At 29.9% G+C, this 20,235-nt stretch overlaps 2 protein-coding genes and 1 long non-coding RNA gene across 3 annotated transcripts in view; 2 read left to right on the top strand and 1 right to left on the bottom strand.

Moving 5' to 3' along the window:
* LOC128668224 (uncharacterized) overlaps nucleotides 1-4,554 on the top strand; it is a 126,659-nt gene extending 122,105 nt beyond the window's left edge. The window contains exon 3 of the long non-coding RNA XR_008403989.1: nucleotides 4,424-4,554. This is a non-coding gene — a long non-coding RNA (uncharacterized LOC128668224). The remainder of the gene's footprint in view (nucleotides 1-4,423) is intronic.
* A 7,374-nt stretch (nucleotides 4,555-11,928) lies between these two features.
* Nucleotides 11,929-14,463, top strand: LOC103574140 (mitochondrial import inner membrane translocase subunit TIM50-C). The gene is made up of 8 exons (XM_008553517.3): nucleotides 11,929-12,131; nucleotides 12,264-12,628; nucleotides 13,102-13,218; nucleotides 13,292-13,396; nucleotides 13,468-13,596; nucleotides 13,884-14,007; nucleotides 14,086-14,189; nucleotides 14,273-14,463. Exons 1-8 carry the CDS (start codon nucleotides 11,990-11,992, stop codon nucleotides 14,366-14,368), a joined length of 1,182 nt encoding a protein of 393 aa, XP_008551739.1. The 5' UTR covers nucleotides 11,929-11,989; the 3' UTR covers nucleotides 14,369-14,463.
* A 4-nt stretch (nucleotides 14,464-14,467) lies between these two features.
* On the bottom strand, nucleotides 14,468-20,029 carry LOC103574139 (uncharacterized). The gene is made up of 11 exons (XM_008553516.3): nucleotides 19,572-20,029; nucleotides 19,406-19,507; nucleotides 18,356-18,486; nucleotides 18,183-18,273; nucleotides 17,992-18,111; nucleotides 17,522-17,723; nucleotides 17,019-17,151; nucleotides 16,723-16,943; nucleotides 16,391-16,653; nucleotides 16,130-16,303; nucleotides 14,468-15,094 (listed from the first exon to the last, which is right to left on the bottom strand). Exons 1-11 carry the CDS (start codon nucleotides 19,855-19,857, stop codon nucleotides 14,586-14,588), a joined length of 2,232 nt encoding a protein of 743 aa, XP_008551738.1. The 5' UTR covers nucleotides 19,858-20,029; the 3' UTR covers nucleotides 14,468-14,585.
* Between the last annotated feature and the right edge of the window lie 206 nt (nucleotides 20,030-20,235).

The following is a 20,235-nucleotide window of genomic DNA, read 5'->3' as shown; positions in this document are numbered from 1 at the left end:
GTCATTATTTTTTCAGAGTTATATATTAGCCGAGGAACTAAAAAATATTCAAACAGAAGAAATACAAAACATATTTGAATGCTGACGCAGCAGAAAAATAACTTTTAAAGGGGTAGAAAAAAATCCGCTTCATCAGCTAATGGTATTCGGGTCAGTATATTAATGTCGAGTGTTGAATTAGAAGTGTTACTAACGAGGCACCGACTTGGCAAGACACAAGTACATTACATTGTACATTATACTGGACTCCTTACCATTTAGCTGACTATTCTTCTTTGATCTCTCTTTCTTTCTTAGTCTGTTCTTTCTATCAAAGTTAATATATAAATATATATACCCTACTATTGCTCCTATTACTAGAGTAATTTGCATTTTTAACGTCTTTGATATCCCCAAGTGGATAAAGTATATAACATTAACTCACGATTATCCGAAATAGGTTAATAAATTAAATATTTATTTATTTGTAGTAAATTATTAACACTCCAAGTCTTTACAATTAATTTACTGTTATCGGTTTCCAATACCGGAGCTATCGAGCCAATACACAGAATAATTATTTCGTTGTAGCAACGAAATCAGTGTACTTACAACAAGTGATTTGTTTGGAAAATAAATGGTGTTTTTTGTCGTAAAATTTTTGCAATGACAGATTTATGTGATAAAAAATTTGAGGCTTTTGGTGTATTAAAAAAATCACTAAAACTGACCTTTAAAAATCGGATGGTCTAATGAGTTTGAAACCCAAAAGCTAATAAGTATCGGCTTTAAAACAAGTCTCCGGACTAAAATCGTGGTTCGAACAGTTTCAGTGGCTGAGCGGCTCTCTAGTAGACAGATTTAATCGTTTAAGGTTGTTAGTAGAGTAATTTTAGATTCTCTACACCTTCCAGAACCTGGATCTTCCGGTCTAATGAGCTTAAAGTCCAAAAGCTTAAATGAGGATCTGATCTGAAATCGGATTCTTGGTTCAAAACAAACAGATTTCTACAAAAAAAAATACATTAATAGCAAACCATTTTCTTATGAATTTAAATTAATTAAATGCGCAGTCACTTTCAAATAATTACCCGCGAAATTATGTCCGTAGACATAATTAATCAATTAGAAAGAACGAGTTGGAAAAAAATATTTAAAATGATTGATAATTAATTGGGTTAATGAAAATAAACAGGAAAAAATAAATCTTGAGTTAAATTTTAATTTGAATTTATTTTTCTGCATGTACACTGTTTGTAGATTATCAGAACACGAGAATGATGGTCATGCTCAGCTTCATCCTCCATCGTCTTCTTATTCTTCTCAGTCAAGGGGTTAAAAGATCCTTTCAATCCTACGGTACACACAAAAGGGTTGTTGTTGAGAGCCAGGCAAACGAGAGACGTTATCATGATCAAAAGAAATATAAGAAAAGAAGATCCGCGTCTTGCCTTCCATACCAATAAACGTGAACTCGCGGTCGCGCGACAGAATTAAAGAGAGTAATACACATATATATATAGCCGTGTATTCCACTGGTGCTTCGCTCAGATGGCCTAATTAGTCAACTTAAAACTCACTTAATTAGCCAAAAGATAGGGCATCTAATTACGTGTACTTGTTCGCGGCGTGCCATTTCGCCGATTCAATCGCTGGATCCTACCGTCGGCTTTAATTTCCAAGAAATTTTATATGCTCACTACCAGCTTAACCTTTTCGTTTCTCATCCTCTGTACCCACATACACATATGTACACTCATTTACACTCACATATATAGATACGTACAATACTCAAAAATCGATGCTGTCGTAAAAGGGTTAACATACCGCGGGAATCCCCATGACCTCACTTCAATTGCAGTAATTAAAATTGTTTTTACATTTACGGTACTCTGGAATTAATTTATGTTATTATTCGTCCCTTGCTGATGCCCATCATCGTCATTATAAGCCTTTAAACATCAAAAGTTATACTGTCAAAGTGTCTAAATATTATTTACTATGATAATGAACTTGTCAACAGTTTAATAACTTTACCAGTAGATTAAAATGTAAAAATGATTATTTTCCTGGCATGGGCATAACTTTTAAGTAATTTCTGTAACACTTTCTATGTCCGTGTTTATGTACTATATACATGTATGTATAGATGTATATACTTATAGAAATATGTACATAGATATACAAATGTGTGTATAGAAAGTTGTTCGTAAGTATCCAATAAAGTATACCGATATAGTTATCTAAAGTTTAGTCAGACAGTTAACTAGTAGTAGTTTCTAGCCAAAAGTGTTCTCTCAATATTCCCAAGAGCCCGCATGTTGAGCCATATGCCGCGTTGGATATGGCCTGCACGCATATTACATTACGCGCGAAGGATTATTATTGCTGCGAGCGCTGCAGTAACAGCTGAACATATACCTGTTATAAGTAGTATTTTAAGCATATACTTTAATATGAAATAAAGAACATTATATTTTATTTTTTTTTTCTCTGCCTATTTATAATATTTTCTTATCTCTACGCTAAATATGAAAACATAAACAGTCTAATAAAGTCAAGATTTCGTACCCCGAACGCGTGATGTCATTAAATGTTAATAAAAATTTATGAGGCATTACAGTGAGAATTTTTTATAAACCGTACAAAGTAGCAACTGCTGTAGAAATTTTTGAATTTAATTTCATTTACGCGGGGCTGACATTTTAACATGAGAGCATGTAACTGGCCAATAATATCAAAATTTGATTCTTTTTAAATATTTGAATTTAATCGTGTCTGTGATAATCTTAAAAATAAATCCAGCGCATTTTATATAGACAAAATATGAAGAAATATATGGCGTGTTGAGATTAAAGGAATTTTTTAGCAAAGAAGCGCATCTAGGAGGTGAAAAGAGAACGATTTCCTTCTTTTTTAAAAATATGCACACGGTTGAAATAATCAGTAAGGATTCAACTCAACCCCATTTTTATTTGAACCCACGACTGGGATAATGAACGTCGAACCTTTTAACGAAAGCTCTCATCATTGTGATGTACATCTTGGTATTTTAAATTTTTTATTTTTATCCTTTCTTCTCTTACTTTTTCTACCTCATCTTCTTCACACGTTTTATTTTAAAACGCCGCAGTGAAGCTCTCGTGAGATGGTTTGTAAGCTCCAAAGAACTCAAGACACCGTGAACAACACGCTTGGCGGGATACGAAAACGATTTTACTCCAATTCGTTGGGTGTTGTATGAACACAGCCAGGAGGCGTTTAATATCACCAACATCTGCGACGCCATTAACATTCCTTCTAACAGTATACCTACTACACTACTCTCTACTTATTGTACTTGCTGTAGTTTTGTTTTATTGTACTTAAAAACAAAAAAACAATCAACTAAATAAAGTTAAATACACAACAACAACAACTACAACTTAATATGTCCCTCGCTTTATACTATTTAACCGTTTTTATGAGCTTCATTTCCAGATTTATTGTTTCCGAATAAAATATTCAGGCTGTAATTAAACCCTTTGCTAATTATTAATGGATAATTCTTTAATAATTATACTAGAAACCTTTTCCTAATCACTGTGACTTCCTGAGAGTAAAATTTAATCTATTAAATATTAATTTTACCCCTTAACTGACACTAGTCTGTGAAATGACATACGTGTGATACGGCGACATTTTGACCCCATCCTGAAACAATGATCACTAGTTTTCAAAATTTCTCTTTGAATTAATTCTAGAACATATTTCTTACCTCTACAAAGAATCCTGATGAGACTTTTTGGATTTTCATTAAAAAAAAAAACCGTAAAAAATTTTTTTTTTTTACTCATACGCGGCATTTTTTTAAATTTCGATATTTAAAAAAAATCAGATTTACGCCATAGACTTTTCTGTACGTGGGGTTTCCAAAAAAGATCTTTATTCCAAAGCATGAATGGTACATTTTTCTGGGCAATGTCGAAAGTCTCAATTGTCAGCAGACGACCCAGCTAGTTCTTCAATTTTGAGTCCGCCATCCGGTGTGAATGCATTGGTGTTAAATTTTTAACACTGCCGGTGTGAATTAAAACGTTCACACCATCTACGGCGTAAATATATAAGTTATTTATTTGAAACTCTCAAAACTTCGACGATAGACATTTAATTTTTATTTTAAAATAATCGACATCAATAATAATAATATTATTTAACTCGTGCTGTAACCTACACTGATAAAAAAGTTGACTTTATTCAAGAGAAAAGATGAGTCAAGAGAATAAATTCTTGAGCCAAGAAATTATTTTTGGTTCAAGTAAAAGTCTCTTAGTTCAAGAATTTTTTCTCTTGACTCAAGGAAATCATTTTCTTTAAAATAGTATTCTTCGTTCAAGATTTTTTCTCTTGAATCAAGTCAACTTTTTCATCAGTGTATATATTATTTGATAATTTTTGATTACAGGTTACATTATCGGACAATACTTGAGTTATTAACACCGAACGATGTGAAAGAAAACACTCATACCGTCTTAGAAGTACACCGGTTAACATTTCACACCGTCGATTCACACTGAGCAGACCGTGGAAAGTCTTCGAGGACCATTTTCACACCAAAAATTTTTATAATGTGTTTCCATTGAGAAAATTTCAAAAAAATCGACTGAAAATAGTCTGGGATAAAAATGGCATCCGGTATCATTTAAAGATCGAACAAAAATGAAAATTTTTCGATTACATAAGTTAAGTACTATTATTTCAACCAAAATTAGTAGCATGTTTAGACCACTACTACTATAATTTTATGACATAATTATTTTGTTTTGCAGATATTTTACTGTCGGACATTTTGTTACCGTACCAAGAGAGTGTTAAGGTAAAATAATTTATTAAATTTAATCTAAATTTATTACTCTCGGACACATAGTTAAAATCACGTCGAAACTAGCATATAATGCATTAAGGGAGCTCTACTTGCGACAAGATGGAATAGTTTGAGGGTTAAAGTAGACTTATAATTTATAATACCCGCCGTAACTTGTACTATTATTCATAAATAAATATGTAAAATTAACCAGTCTATTATACCATTAAATTTTTCATTTAATAATTCGACCATTTAAAAATAAGATGAAGTCGTTTTTTATTAAAACCAAACGTGTGAGGTCGGAGTAAGTCCGTACTAACATTTATATACATATTTATTCACTTCACACCACCGTAATTATCTACGAAATCGTTATAAGAGTAAGAATAAGAACGTTTACTTACATACTCACTCACTCACTCTTCAGTTACTCGGCTCGTCCTGTTGCAACGCACTCAGGCGTTACGTACCGACACTTACAACACCTGGGTGGTATGAGACCGCAGGTATGCACGCACATTTTCATTCACCATTCCCGTAAATATGTATCTTTACTATACATTATTAAATATATTTAGTTATTTATATATACATATATTTAAAGATGATACTTATTTTATTTCATCTAATTTATATATTATATTTATAAAGGTATATTTAACTCTGCTTAATAGAAAAAAAAAAAAAATGAAATGATCTCTTGAGATATTTTAATCAAAGCTCTTGTAGACTTTTCATTTAAGTATCCGAGCTATGTATATTTATTTATTTTTAGACTAATAATGATTTTAACTCGGATGTATTAATTAGAGCATCTTCATATTATTGAGGGTTATAATTGGAATATTAATAATATTAATAACAATGATAATAATAATGGACATGTGTGTATTATGCTAAAGTTAGATTACACATCAAGTTGGTAAAATTAAATCATACTTGTATAATATAAGCAGGCGGAACTTTAATTAAATTCATTATGATGTGATCATAAGCATAATTATGGCTACATCATTGTTATAATGGAATTTAATGTTTAATTATGAAAAAATTTTTATTTCGAATTTCCGGAGAACGTTTTTACTGTATTGTAAAAAATTTGCGGGGTAGATGATTTTTAATTTATTCTCTCCTTTGGAAAGAAATTTATTTCAAAGGAGTTTTTGTGAAATGGATGATTTTTTATATATTTCATCTCTTTCGGAGTGAATTTTAAATAAAATCCGTATTCACTCTCGATTTTTTACAGAGTAGTGATGCTAGTTACTATGACAGAGTCAAATAAAAATTCATTTTACTTATTGTTAAGGACTCCTATGGTAGAAGGGGTATCTAAAAATGGTGATTGTGAACAAATTATATATTTTAAAATGATTTTAAATTGCAATTCATTACTTATACAATAATTCGTAAGCAATTTGCCGCGCACGGAATAATTTTTGAAAATTGATTTTTTTTAACGTTTTACTCTTGAATTGTGTTAAAAATCACATTCCTTACTAAAATTTACATATGAATCAGCATGCATGTAAAATTTAGTTAAAAGACATGAAAAAAAAATTTTCGGTTACTCCATTTTAACCGAAATTTAAAAGACAATTTTTTTTAAACATTTGGAAATTAGTTTTATTATTTATAGTACAATAGCTGAAGTAATGTGAATAAAAAAAATTTTCTATATTTATTTTTGTAAAAAAAAATTTCCTGAGTTGAAACAAAAAAAATTAATAATGCAAACAAACAAGATTAGATTAAAAAAAAAAAGTAAAAATAAACACAGATCCAAATTCATTTACAAAGCTTTATACATATATTTTTATTTTTATTTTTATACGTCAACCAGCGATAAAATGAACATTAAAAAATCCTTTCGGTCTAGTTTCCGCAGATTTCCCACGTTGGCTACATCTACCCAGTTCTCTCAATCTCAATCCCTCTCGCTCTGACTATAGTTACCCGACGGTACTTTCGACGTCGTTCATTATTCGAGAACGTCAGCCCCCGGCAACGATGCAAGAGACGCAACGACCAACGATCCAACCGAGAGCCCAGGGCTCAGAGAGAGCCCGGGCTAGCTCTTCTGCTGGGTATTTCTACTACAACTCTCATCCATACACTTTTTTCTCTTTCTATTCACTTCATCTCAATCCCTCTGCTCTTTGCCTCCTCTCACTCACTCTCACTCACTGATTCTTTCTCTGGTGTACTTGTCTATACATTTACCACCGTGCAAAACACCAGAACACAACAGAGTACCAGAGTCCAGAGTTTGAGAGCTACTATACCCGTCACGACTTTTTTCCAACCAACGTGCTCGCGCCCGCTCGTAAACACGCAGGACATTAATTTTCGCGTTACGACCAAGTGGTTACTCTTCGCCGTGCTCCGTCGTTTCGACGATGCTCAACCATAAGAACAAGAAAGCTTTCCTTTTTTTATTTTACTTCCTTTTATTTCTTCCTCTTCCTCATACTCTGATCTTATTTTAATTTATCCATTCTCTTTCATTACTTGTCCCATGCTATTTCATTTTCTTTTACACTCCAGTGTCTTTATGCCCCAACTGTACATACATCTACCCCGAGTGAGTACTCTAAAAGAGTCACAATAACAAAAGCAATGACCGCTAAATAACTACAGACATAATACCGCAAAGTTAACGAGAAAATTCAAAATAAAAAATCCATTTATTCACAACACAGCTGAATCTTACCATGTCCATAAAGTATAGTACAGTATTAATATTAATTACAGTAACAAAGACTTGAGTTAACAGTAACAGCTTCTTGAAAGTTAAGTTTGTTTTACAATTAAAATTTTTCGCCAATTCGTCATGTTTACCGTCGAGAAAATTTTTAAATAATTAATCATGTTTCCACGTGTCATAACGTGTTTGTTAGCAATTGACTAATTTTATATCGCCTATACGTGTGTTCATGTTCACATTCATGCTCATGCTCATACTCATGTGTGCATACAATATACAATATAATACATCAAAACCAAATACATTACCACGCAAACAAAATTACATTTGTACACTTGACGTCATTTATCTTTACCGTGTTATTGTTATTAGCTGTAACTTTGTTACTGCATTTATTTGTATTATAATATATATACATGTGAATACTATTATATTTATATTTATATTTATACATGGATCAATGTATAGATGTATGTTTTCAGGTATACATATATATATTATTATTTTTTAACGTGCAAGCCACACGTGACAAACGCAGTGTTAGATCATTTGGTGGATAAAAAAAAAGTAGTGTACTATTGTACTGTGAGTTAGGGGCTGGTGTGTATTGTACTAGTGCAGTGTACATAAATTTATTCCCTCTGGTAATGGAATTAGCGCGAAGCAAGTTTTACACGCGATATTTCGATTATACGACTGATGCAACTAACATCTACGTTATTTTAAAATTTTTTTTTTTACTTTATTATTTTTAAACTCTTTTTATCAACCTCGCTTGTATGGACTTTTATAAATATTTATTTCACTTAAACTTTATACTTTATCAGACTGAGAAATAAATGAATCATTCAAATAAAAAATTAGACAAGTAAATCCGGAGTGAATGCGGAGCGAATGGTTGCTTATTTATTTAATCCTGGAGTGAAATTCACTTTGAAGGAGAGTTTAATTTAATATTATAACTCCGAACCGGAGTTAAATAAAATCCAGATTACTCCGAAATCACAGCTGAAAAAAACGAACTCATATTTACTCCATATGCATAATTTTCTTTTACTCTGGAACTCCGAGTGACTGTGAACTCGGATTTAAATAAAATTCATAATCACTCGGAGTTCACTCCCCATTTTTTACACTGTATATATGTAGTATTTGACTAATATAAAATTGTTTTTTATTTATTTATAAATGCCCTAATTAGTGACTCTACAAAGACTTCTGACTATAAATTATTCATAGTTCTGTAAATATCTTGTGAAAATTGCTTCAGTATCTTAATTATTTGACGTTGCCAGAACTATTGAACTTAATATTTATTTGTCCTACTTACTGACACTTTTAAAATTTATTAATTATTTAACAAATTTTAAATCTCTATTATACTAAGGTCAAGTTATTTAAAAATTCATGTAAATATTAGGCAAATTAAAAATTTAAAAACTTAATTTTTGTTTCGGTAACTAAAAAGAAATTAATCATTAATTTCAGTTAAATTATTCGAAAAATCTTTTTAAAAAGTTGATTTCAAATTTAACCGACCTAATTTGTCTCATTATTTCTTTTACGCAATTTTCAGTTTAAAAAAAAATTCAAATTAATTTTGGTCTGGGTCTCTTTTGCGGTCTTTTTCTCTAAACTGATATTTGTTTTTTAACCTAGAAAATTTGAATGAAAAATAAAAATTAAAGAAAATACTTTCCGGTTTTTGTCACAGAGACTAAAATGTAGTGATATAAAAGTTGTCAGGCAGCATTTACTCAGCAAACCTGCAAGCAAATTCATTTGACGAACGAATACATTTGAAACACCCTGTGCTTGAATCATGTGCAGGCTCAAAGGGGGATGATGTAGACTGGGAGGGTGGGTGGCTGGTTGGTTGGTTAGACATTTGGAAATGTCAGAGAGGGTAGCTTTAACTCACAACGAGTAGGGTCATCGGTCGAGTTCAGAGTAAATTGCGTTGAATTTAATTAAATTGATTCCAATGATTTTTAAATACATACTCTACCCATCCTACTTTATTTTATTTCATTTCATTGTATTTTTTTAAAAGATTTTTTTTAATTACACTACACAAAAAATATTACAAAAATTTTTAATTAAATTTTTAAGAATTTTTTTCTACATTTTCCACCGATTGAAATTCACCGCAATTAAAATTTTCATGACAACATGAATACATATATACTTTTTTTTGTATAATGATTCATTTTAAATTATATAGAGATTTTAATCCGATAGTCCTCAACAATCGATTTTCATGTACTGACATGTAAACAAGCTATTAATAATAATAGAAATCTAAAAGAATAAAAAATATATATTTTTTTTTTCTTTCATTAAAGTGTAATGGATAATCGATTTTATTTGTCAATGTAGCGCAGTGAGTGAACTCATTGACAGACGTTTATTTATTTTCCAAAGGTTTCAGTTAAAAATGTATCACTATTTCTACTACTAGACAGCCATATTGATTAAATAAACTCTATTTTTATTTCTCGTTATAGATGAAACCAAGTCATTATACTAGAGTCATGTAAGTTAATATTTAAAGCGCTCTCGAATTATTTCATTACTTGCAGCTACTCATTTATTTATAAATGATCAATTAAATAAAACATTTTGTCAATTTATAAAGTATCGAGAATAATTTAAAATGTAAATGACCCTATTTTTGGAATTTAGTGTTGGGTCTTGATTTAATTTTTTTCTACAAAATTTTCTTAATTAAACATTTTAAAAATTCAGGTGCCAATAATTGAATTAATTTTTTATTGTAATTATTTACTATCGGAATTTTATTACCAAGTGTGTAAGTACATTTTAAAAGTAAATTCCAATAAAATGTTGATGTCAAAATTATAATTCGAAATTTCAAATTTTGTTCTGACAATTGATAATGATTGAACATAATTAAAAAATATAGAGGGGTGGTCTTAGATTACCTCTAAGAGGGGTCTGCTTTTTTCTCTATCACACTCGAGTCGACGAACGGTTGCACTTGCACAGTAAATGGAAACTTTGTCCGCATTTTTTAAAAATGATAACGGCGATTGACAGATTAATGTCTGTCAGTAATGACAGATAGAGTAATGTCTAGAGATTTTGTTTGAGAGAAAAACAGACCAAAATTACTACGACGCTTCTAAAGAAAAAAACGTGGACAAAATTTCTATTTACTGCGCAAGTGCAACAAAGATAGTACCGTTTGTCGACTTGAGTTTGATAGAGAAAAAATTTCAGACTCATCTTAAGTAGAACGAATTATTTAAAATTTAACCCTACCCAGGAAACCAGAGTTTCAGCTTAGAAATTGAAATGAAACTTTTGACATCTCGATGACGTATATATATATATAGTATATATCAAAAATTTAAGTTTAAACTTTTTAGCTCTCTTATACCTAAAATAACATATAAATTTGACGTTAAATTAAAGCTGCTATTTTACATCAAGTTTATTTGTGACTTTACGTGTGGAAGAGAGCAAAAATTTGAATGAAATTTTTTACGTGTACTAGACATTATCACCGCAATAGTATAAAAATTTATAAACTTCTTAAAAGCCAGACTTTCTATTCAAGAAGTTAGTGTACATTGGTAGCAACTAACTTGGCAGCAAGTTGTCAACAACTCTTAGCTTTTGTAGCTTTTGACTACAAGTTGTTACCAATTTTCCCAGGAAATTAGCGTCAATCTACTGCCGCAACCTGTCGACAGCTTTCTGACATACTTGTAGTCAACAGTTATATGACCTTAAAGTTGTCAACAAGTTTCTCGGAAAATCGTCGTCGACTTATGGAAGTGCCAACTTGGTGACAGGTTACGGCAGTAGATTGTCGCCAAGTTTTTTGAGCAACTTGTAGTCAACAGTCGCACAACTGAAAGTTGTCAAATTGGTCGCAACTCATGTAGACCAACTTTCTGATCAGAAACTCTGGCTATCAGAGAACTTCTGCAGTGAAACATTTTCGGCTAACTTAACACCAAGTTTCTGGCAAGTCCTGGCTGGATAATACTTGCATTCAAATTGATGCAAATCAATTGTCGTATCTGAAAGTAATTTGACAGAAAAACTTGCCGTCAATTTCAAGTGAAACTTTCAATCAACTTAACGTCATTTTCTGACAGTAACACTTGTTGTCAAATTGAATTCAAGTTACAGACAATTTACTGTCAACTTAAAGGTAACTCTTACTCTCCAACATTTTCCTTCAAGATGGCTTCAAAATACGGCCGTAGTTTGAAGTTAAGGTGGCTATCAGGGTATAAGTAATAATTCGTCTTACCAACTGTCAAATTTAAAAAAATACATACTAGATATAACAGACAACACTTTTACCAACAATGAAAAAAATAACTATCTGTACTTTTTTCCATTCTTTGCATTTCATCACAACGAGTAAGCAGCCAATAAAAAAATAACAATAAAATCGTAGTATTCGTAGTGTAAACGCAATGGCTTTCGCCGCTCGAAATTTGCGAATTTTATACAAAATATACAACGGCAATGTCACTAATTCTTACTCAACATTACGGAAACCAATAGCACGAATAAGTTTATTGCCATCAATACAAAAATGCAAATTTACCACACAAAGTAAGTCATAAATCAATAACTAAGCTCTAACCTAATCGCACGTGTTTGTATTCCCAAGATACATTTTTCATAATCTAGCTCTAATAACTTTTATTTAAATTAAAATTAATAAATTTAAATTTTGATAAATAGATAATCGAACTAAAATAGCTGGTAGCTTAACAAACATCAAGTCGTCATCGCCCACAATCCCATTTGCACAAAATGTAAAAGAAAAAACAGATAATAAACAAGTTCCTCCAATTCCTCCAAAAGATGATATGGATATTGACGAAGAAGAGCTTAGAAAACAACGCGAAATGACATGGAAATTTACCAAATACAGTATGATTCCATGCGGAATAATATTTGGCTTAATGGGTGGGTATTATATTTATCAATTATCAGTACCACAGTATGATAGCAAAGGCAATGTCATCGAGGATGAATATTCACATTTACCCTATTTCCCACGTCTATGGAATCGTATTCTTGATCGAATTAATTATTGGACTAAAGTAAGTGTTTTATGATCAACTTAATAAATATTGGCATGGTGGCCACATTCTAGACGAACCTGGACATGTCAGGAAATTATAAATCTACTAGAAAAGTCAGGAAATTTCGTCGCAAAGCTGGAAAAATTTTTACTTATTTTTTTTTTTTTTTTTTTTTTTTTTAAAAAAATATCCGATAAATTTTTTTTCTGTAAAAATAAAAATCTGTGGTCACCATGATTGACAATTAGATGAGTATGAATGTAGCAGGCATGAGATAATTTATAAATTTTGAATAAATAAATAAATAAATTATTTCAAATAATGAAATTGAAAAAAAATGCGCGCGCTGATTTTTTAAATATTTGAATACGAATTTTTTAATTTTTATTCCACACATTTTATTTATTTATTAAAAAATTGCTAATTGATAACTACATACACACTCACAATAATTAGTAATGATAATAATAATAATAATTAATTAACTTTAGTTCATCCAAGAACCAAGTAGAGAACAATTATTACCAGATCCACTGAAACACCCGTACCTTCACCCGCCGACTGTAGTATTAGAATTGACTGACGTATTAATTCATCCAGAATGGACGGTAATATGATTTTACTTATTGATTTTAAATTGTTTATATATTTATTTATTATCTAAATTATTTTTCCTTGTAGTATAAAACCGGCTGGAGGTTCAAAAAACGCCCGGGCGTTGATCAATTTCTAGAAAGTCTATCGCAGTGCTTTGAAGTTGTCATTTTCACAGCGGAACCAGCAATGGTATTTATTTTATTTAAATCAATACTATTGTGTTTCATTACTTGTAATTATAAATTTATTAATTATTTTAGACAATAGCTCCAGTTGTAGATGCACTGGATTCCAAAGGAGTAGCGATTAAATTATTGAGAGATGCCACGCGATTTATCGATGGACATCATGTCAAAGATTTAGATACACTTAATAGAGATCTTAAAAAAGTAAGTATTAGTTCAATTATCTACATAATTTTTCATGATACCAGCATCGACACTTCAAGTTTCAATGTCTCTACAACCAGTCGAAAGAAGATAATTTCAGACCAATGCCGCGAATTAATATCAGCAAATGCGTAAATTGTGAATGCCCTCAGTCAGTGGGCAGAAACAAACTTGTTTCGTCCCGAGGGAACGAACAAATAATGTTTCTGCTTGCTGACTGAAGGCTTTCGTAATTTAAACTCTGATACTTGCCATTTTTTCAAGTCATTTCATTCTGTCTTTTATAGGTAATTGTAGTAGACTGGAATCCAAATAGCGTAAAACTTCACCCAGCAAATTTGTTCAAAATACCTCGATGGAAGGGTAACGATGATGACACGACGTTGTTCCACCTCACAGCGTTTCTCAAAGGTAGTACATATTTAATAGAATGTTTAAAAATAAAAATAATCATTTATAAACTATTAATAATATTAAATATTTTCTCAGCTCTTGCTGCGTTAGAGATTGACGATATGCGTGACGCTTTATTGTATTATCAACAATTCGATGATCCTATCGAAGCATTTAAGGCTAACCGAGAAAGAGTAATAGTAAGTATATTTTTCAACTTTTAATTTTAATTCAAATATTTATTATTGAAACAATTAAATAAATATTAAATTTTTTAATTTAGCAACAAATTAGAGAAGACGAAATGATGAAAACTCAAAATGAAAGTAACAAAACATTGGTATCAAAATGGACACCATCGTTCTTAAAATCGCATTAATAAATAATCTAAAAAATTATAAATATAAATTTTTTTTTTTTAAGTTAATGTATATTTAAATGTTAAAATAAAATTTTTATTTTCACCCAAACTAAACTTATACTTTGATTTTAATCCATAAAAACATATATTTTTATTAATAATTTAAATAAATATTTAAATTCTTAAAAAAATAATCGAACAATTTTGTTTATTAATTTTCGTATCAGATAATTATTTAAAATCCCGAAATATAACTATTCTTAGACTTATTTTTCGTATCCTTCCGTTGCGACACGACTTTAATCTTGGGCATGAAAATATCAAGATCAATATCAGCATCTATAATTTCTTCTTTAATATCTATAGTATCCAATTCTGGCTCTTCTTGATACTCTTGATGTTGCTGACTGACACTTATGAGTTCTTGCGAATTTATCGGAGTAAATGGAATGTAATCCTCGTCATTTGCTTGCGACGACTGCATTTCTTGCGGTTCCTGAGATAAAGAACCAACAGGTGCATCAACTTCACCACTGGCAGCCGTTTCAAGCCAATTCAATACTTTTTGATGAGGTTTCGCTGTGGCCACTGTCTCTCCTTCTTCATCTAGCTCCCAAGCGCTGAGTATCACCGGCGCTAATATATCAACATATTCTTTTAATTTATCTATCGGTTGTCTCCAGTACTCGGGTAGAAAACTTTCTTCTTCTACTAGTTCATATTTTAACTCTGTTTGGGAAAACTCTGGAATAATTAAATAAATAGTTAATTGATTAATATTCATATCCAAATAAAGTCTTGCACATTAGGAGTTTTAATTTGAACTGAGAAGAAGTCTTGCTATATAACTTCTTGATTATAATAATTGATTTTAATGACATAATAATATATTTTCGCTTGGGTAAATGGAGTTGAGTGCAATTGAATAATTAAACCTGTCGTTCAAAATTGATGATTATCAATGGGTTTATTTTAGAAACGGAAATTGTTATCGAAGCTCTAGATAAATTTATCCAATCTATTAATATTACGAAACAACTATTGGATATTGAAACAAAATTAAGTGAAATGAAACAAGACGCTCGGAAGTATGACATAAATATTTTAGAGGAAGAAATTCAAAGGTACTTTTTAGTATTACTATTATTAAATATGTATATAAATAAACTATTTTATTAGTATATTAAGTTTGGTACTTTAAATTTTGTTATTTTTTTTTTTTTTAGATGCAAAGAACTTTATAAAGTTATACCTTTGATAGCAGATAATATAAATATATATTTTGTATTATTAAAGACAGTTAACATGAAATCGGGAATTTCGGAGAAATGCGATTATTTAAAAGACATTCTATTTGTTGAACTAAGCAGATCCACTTGTTAAATATATATCTTTATTAAAATATTTATTTATTTTTAAAAGTGTCATGGATTGCATTGTCTACATAACAACTTTAATCTCACAATAAAATAGTCATTGTCATTAAATATTTTATAGAAAAAATTTAAATTATCAAAATATAATCATTATTATGTCGATTGAATAATATATATGTTCAAGTATAAGTAATATTTGGAGAAAAATATTTTTTTAAATATTATTAAGTAGTAAGTCATTATTAAAAATAATCTCATTTATATCAAAGTGTCTTCAATGCCAAAAAATATTTTAAATATTTAACGCTAACAGAACTGGTATCAAAACTTAATAACTTAATTTTTATATTAACATTGAGATAGCCAACTTTTATTAATAAATTTAATAAAATTAATTACTTACTTTCAAAAATATGCGCCATATTAAATCGATCCGTAAGCACTAAAGGCGCTATCGACTTTTCTTGATTCAATATTTGACGATCCCAAACTTCCAACGCATAACGAGCATGATCATTAATATAATCCATCCTATCTACATTACTGTCATGAGTGAAACACGAATAGAAAATATCTTCTGTATTAGAAAAAAAAAAAAAAAAAACAAGATTTAATACCAGCATAATTTATTTATTAGCAAATAAAATTAAGTAATTAAAATTACCCAGTGAGTTTTGAGAAAAATGATAAACATTCGTATCATAAATCATCGAAGTAGATCCAATGGCACTTAACTCAAGTCGCGATGCTAGTAATGGATCCAAACATTTTCCTAACAAACGAGATTCTCTCAAAGTATCTAAAATACTTGGCGGGGTACGAGGCAAATGGTAACTGTGTGGATCGTCATAGTGTTGCCAGGTATTTATAATTATCGATTTGTCCGATGGTAATAGACTAGATATTACTATAAATTCTTCTCCGTCACTACAAAAATTAATTAATTAATTAACCAATCAAAGTACTTTATAATTATTATATATTTTGAATAATTACTGCATAATTGCAGATCCACTTAGAGGAGCAGTTCTAAGTTGATGAGTCCATTTCTGTTGAATGCTTTTGTCTGGTGAGCGATCATCGCACATTAAGAAACTGTGATACGTTCCAATGTAATGACGTGAAGGACGTGCACTTGGAAAATGTAATGATAAACTGTCACAACGATCTAATCTATACTTTGGACACATTGTCACTGTCGGTATCTCTAACGATACCTATAATTTTAATTCGAATTTTAATTTAAATTTAAATTTATATAAACAATTAAATTGTTTAGTTGAAGTACTTACTCTTAAATCAATGTAATGTAGGCAACATCTGTCAGTTAAAGCAACAATATTTGGATTGGATGTATATTTAATACTACCCCAACTATCATCAAGAACTTTTGTCATATCAACAGTACCTTTGGATAAACATTTTCTGTTGATAAAATATTCAAATAATTTGTAAAACCGCGAATTTAAAAAGTTTTAAATTATTATATTCAATATCGAATATCCAACTTAGATTTAGAATATTAAATTTCCACTTAATGGTGAACTCGGCTTATTAAATTAGACTAGTCTATGATAATTATTCCATAAATTCATGCCTAGGATTTTTTTTCTTCCGCAAAAATTTGAATTTTAAAAAATTTATTATTTTTCAAAATTCATGAATGCGATTGAAATTTTGAATCTAATGTTAGCATTTAGTTCAGAACGAATTATTTTTCTGTACAAATTATTCGTACATCCGTAGTAGTTAGTTACTGATTAATAAAATATTTATATAGATAATGACAACTTACCCTGATACCATATCACAGAGTTCGAAAGTACGTCCAACATTAAATGTACAATACTGATTCGGATCAATAGGATTTAAATCCGCGCTTATAAACGGCGTAGATTTAGATTCTTTATTATCAAGTGCTATTAAATTAAGCTCCCCATTTTTTTCAGTCAATGAATAAAATATACATTCGTGTTTAAATCTCGCAAGAAGTCGACCTGAAAAATATTTCATCAAAATTTTAAGTGACACTTAATTATTCTATGTATTTTATATCTTACATATAAAATAATATCGTTATTAAGCTTGCGAGTACGTAAATTATTAAGATTAAGAAGAAGAGCTCATGTCAATCAAGATATTTATGTAAGTAAAAGGTAATCCATTAGGCTCAATAAATTATTAATTGAATAGTTAAAAATAGTTCACATCTTTCACTTAACATTTAGTAAAATAATGTTATATATTAATTATTAAGCAACTTACAACTTTCAGTCGAAATATTATATCTGGTTTCATAAAGTGTATTATCAATATTTACTTTAGTTGCATTATTTAATGCTGGCTTCCATAGCGAATTTTCTCGAAGACTTATCGGTGCTACCACTAAAAATATGTTAATTATCTAGTAATTTATTCTTTCAATAAATCTATAAACATTTCAATTTAATATTTACCTAAATCATTAACATAAGGAAAAATTAATAAATTAGATCCATTAAAACAAAGATTATTTAGTGATCCACCGGTATAATACCAATTATATTTCTATAATTAAAAGTAATTATTAATTATAAAGAAGTGGTTAATGGTTTTATTAATAAGCTTTTTTATTTATTTAATACTTTACCCCTTCAAAATACGGATCTGGATCCATTTCGATGTGATCTGCAAGATTAGCAATATAACGAGGTAATATTGTTTCACCTTTATTATATGTACCAGACCATTGAAGGTCTTTTTTTAATTGGGAAGTATGGTCTGTAATTAGATAATTTAAATTATTAATACGCGCAAGAATTACGAAGAAAAAACTCTCAATAATTTTAGATTATTAAACTTTATTCTGTTCGTATACCAGCAGTATTATTGTGTTCTATTACTTTTAATTATAAATTCATTAGTTATTTTAAACAATAGCTCCAGTTGTGGATGCACTGGATTCCAAAGGAGTAGCGACTAAATTATTGAGAGATGCCACGCGATTTATCGATGGGCATCATGTCAAAGATTTAGATATACTTAATAGAGATCTTAAAAAAGTAAGTATTAGTTCAATTATCTACATAATTTTTCATGATACCAGCATCGAAACTTCAAGTTTCAGTGTCTCTACAACCAGTCGAAAGAAGATAATTTCAGACCAATACCGCGAATTAATATCAGCAAACGCGTAAATTGTGATGCCTTCAGTCAGTGGGCAGAAACAAACTTGTTTCGTCCCGAGGGAACGAACAAATGATGTTTCTGCTCGCTGACTGAAGGCTTTCGCAATTTAAACTCTGATACTTGTCATTTTTTTAATAGTAATTTCAGGCCATTAATTTTATTTACGTAAATGACAGATCTGACTGTGATTAAGTTTTATAAAAATTAGTGGCAATAATAAATAGTATTTATAGTTTCTGCTTAACTATAAATTGCAAATGACAATTGACGCTTATGCTAATAATTGATGACACCATTGGTATTAAATTAACTTGTTTCTGACTGGCTTCTGACACTGAAACTTTAAGTTCCAGTGTAGTTAATTATTAAAAATCTTGTGTGTAACTCAGGATGAAACACAATTTCTAACTGCGGGTGATGTCAGCCGTCACCCTGATCTGAAATCGTGTGTTTCATCCCTTGTAACACAATATACTATTAATAGTACTTTTTAATTAAAAAAATAACAAACCATTTTGATGCATCTGATAGTTGTCTAATATCGCATCCATCTCCTCTTTAATATATCTTTTAGTAAATAAAATATCGGTAGCAGGATCATCATTAGTGTGGACTAGAAAAAAATAATAATTTATTTTTACGAAAATAATAAAACTACATTGCTGAATAAAACTTACGGTGTCTTCTAGTTTTTGCCGGTGGCAATAAAGGTTTTGGTAGATCGCAAGCAAAAGGAAATGGACTATATAAATTCATAACATTTTCGACATCCCATCGTTCTACCCATGGTGTTTTATTTAAATTAAGCCCCGGAGTTGTAGAGTGTACGTGAATTTTCAATGTATTATTGATAATTTTACCATGAAGACCAATTACAGCTCGTTGAAATATCGGTTTATTATTTGGAAGTCTTGTCCCCTCTGGTTTTTCAGTGGTAGCTTTTTTTTTAACTGTCTTTGACATTATCAATTTTATAAAAATATAAAACCTATACTATATATAATTTATTACTGTTAAATATTAATTTCAAATAAATAGTTTTTAATTTTATCCTTTTTATATACAAGTAAATAAATAGCGGACACGTGTTTTTTAGACACTTCACTTGTACAAATCCTAACCATGTGCTACTAGAAATAAACAAATATATATATAACATATATGTATATGTAAATATTAAAGTTATCGACTGTTGGTGAATAAAATTTCAAGTGTACACATCAATTTTTCTTTTTTCATAATTATTATATCAATTAACATGACTGAAATTATTAAATATTTTTGTCCGGGTTTTATTTTATCTCAAAATAAATGCGAGAGTAATTTGAATACTTTATACCT

This window comes from Microplitis demolitor, chromosome 7, assembly GCF_026212275.2.
Source record: "Microplitis demolitor isolate Queensland-Clemson2020A chromosome 7, iyMicDemo2.1a, whole genome shotgun sequence".
Lineage (NCBI taxonomy): Eukaryota > Metazoa > Arthropoda > Insecta > Hymenoptera > Braconidae > Microplitis > Microplitis demolitor.
The sequence above is the reverse complement of the archived record's forward strand: the minus strand, read 5'-3'. Positions and strand labels throughout refer to the sequence as shown.

Coding starts and splice junctions, on each gene's coding strand:
- LOC103574140 (XM_008553517.3), top strand. CDS start 11,990: ATGGCTTTCGCCGCTCGAAATTTGCGAATTTTATACAAAATATACAAC. Junction 13,219..13,291: donor TAATTCATCCAGAATGGACG/GTAATATGATTT, acceptor TTTTCCTTGTAG/TATAAAACCGGCTGGAGGTT. Junction 14,190..14,272: donor CTAACCGAGAAAGAGTAATA/GTAAGTATATTT, acceptor TTTTTAATTTAG/CAACAAATTAGAGAAGACGA.
- LOC103574139 (XM_008553516.3), bottom strand. CDS start 19,857: ATGTCAAAGACAGTTAAAAAAAAAGCTACCACTGAAAAACCAGAGGGG. Junction 17,724..17,991: donor TAATATTTCGACTGAAAGTT/GTAAGTTGCTTA, acceptor AATATTTTTCAG/GTCGACTTCTTGCGAGATTT. Junction 15,095..16,129: donor TATGGCGCATATTTTTGAAA/GTAAGTAATTAA, acceptor TAATTATTCCAG/AGTTTTCCCAAACAGAGTTA.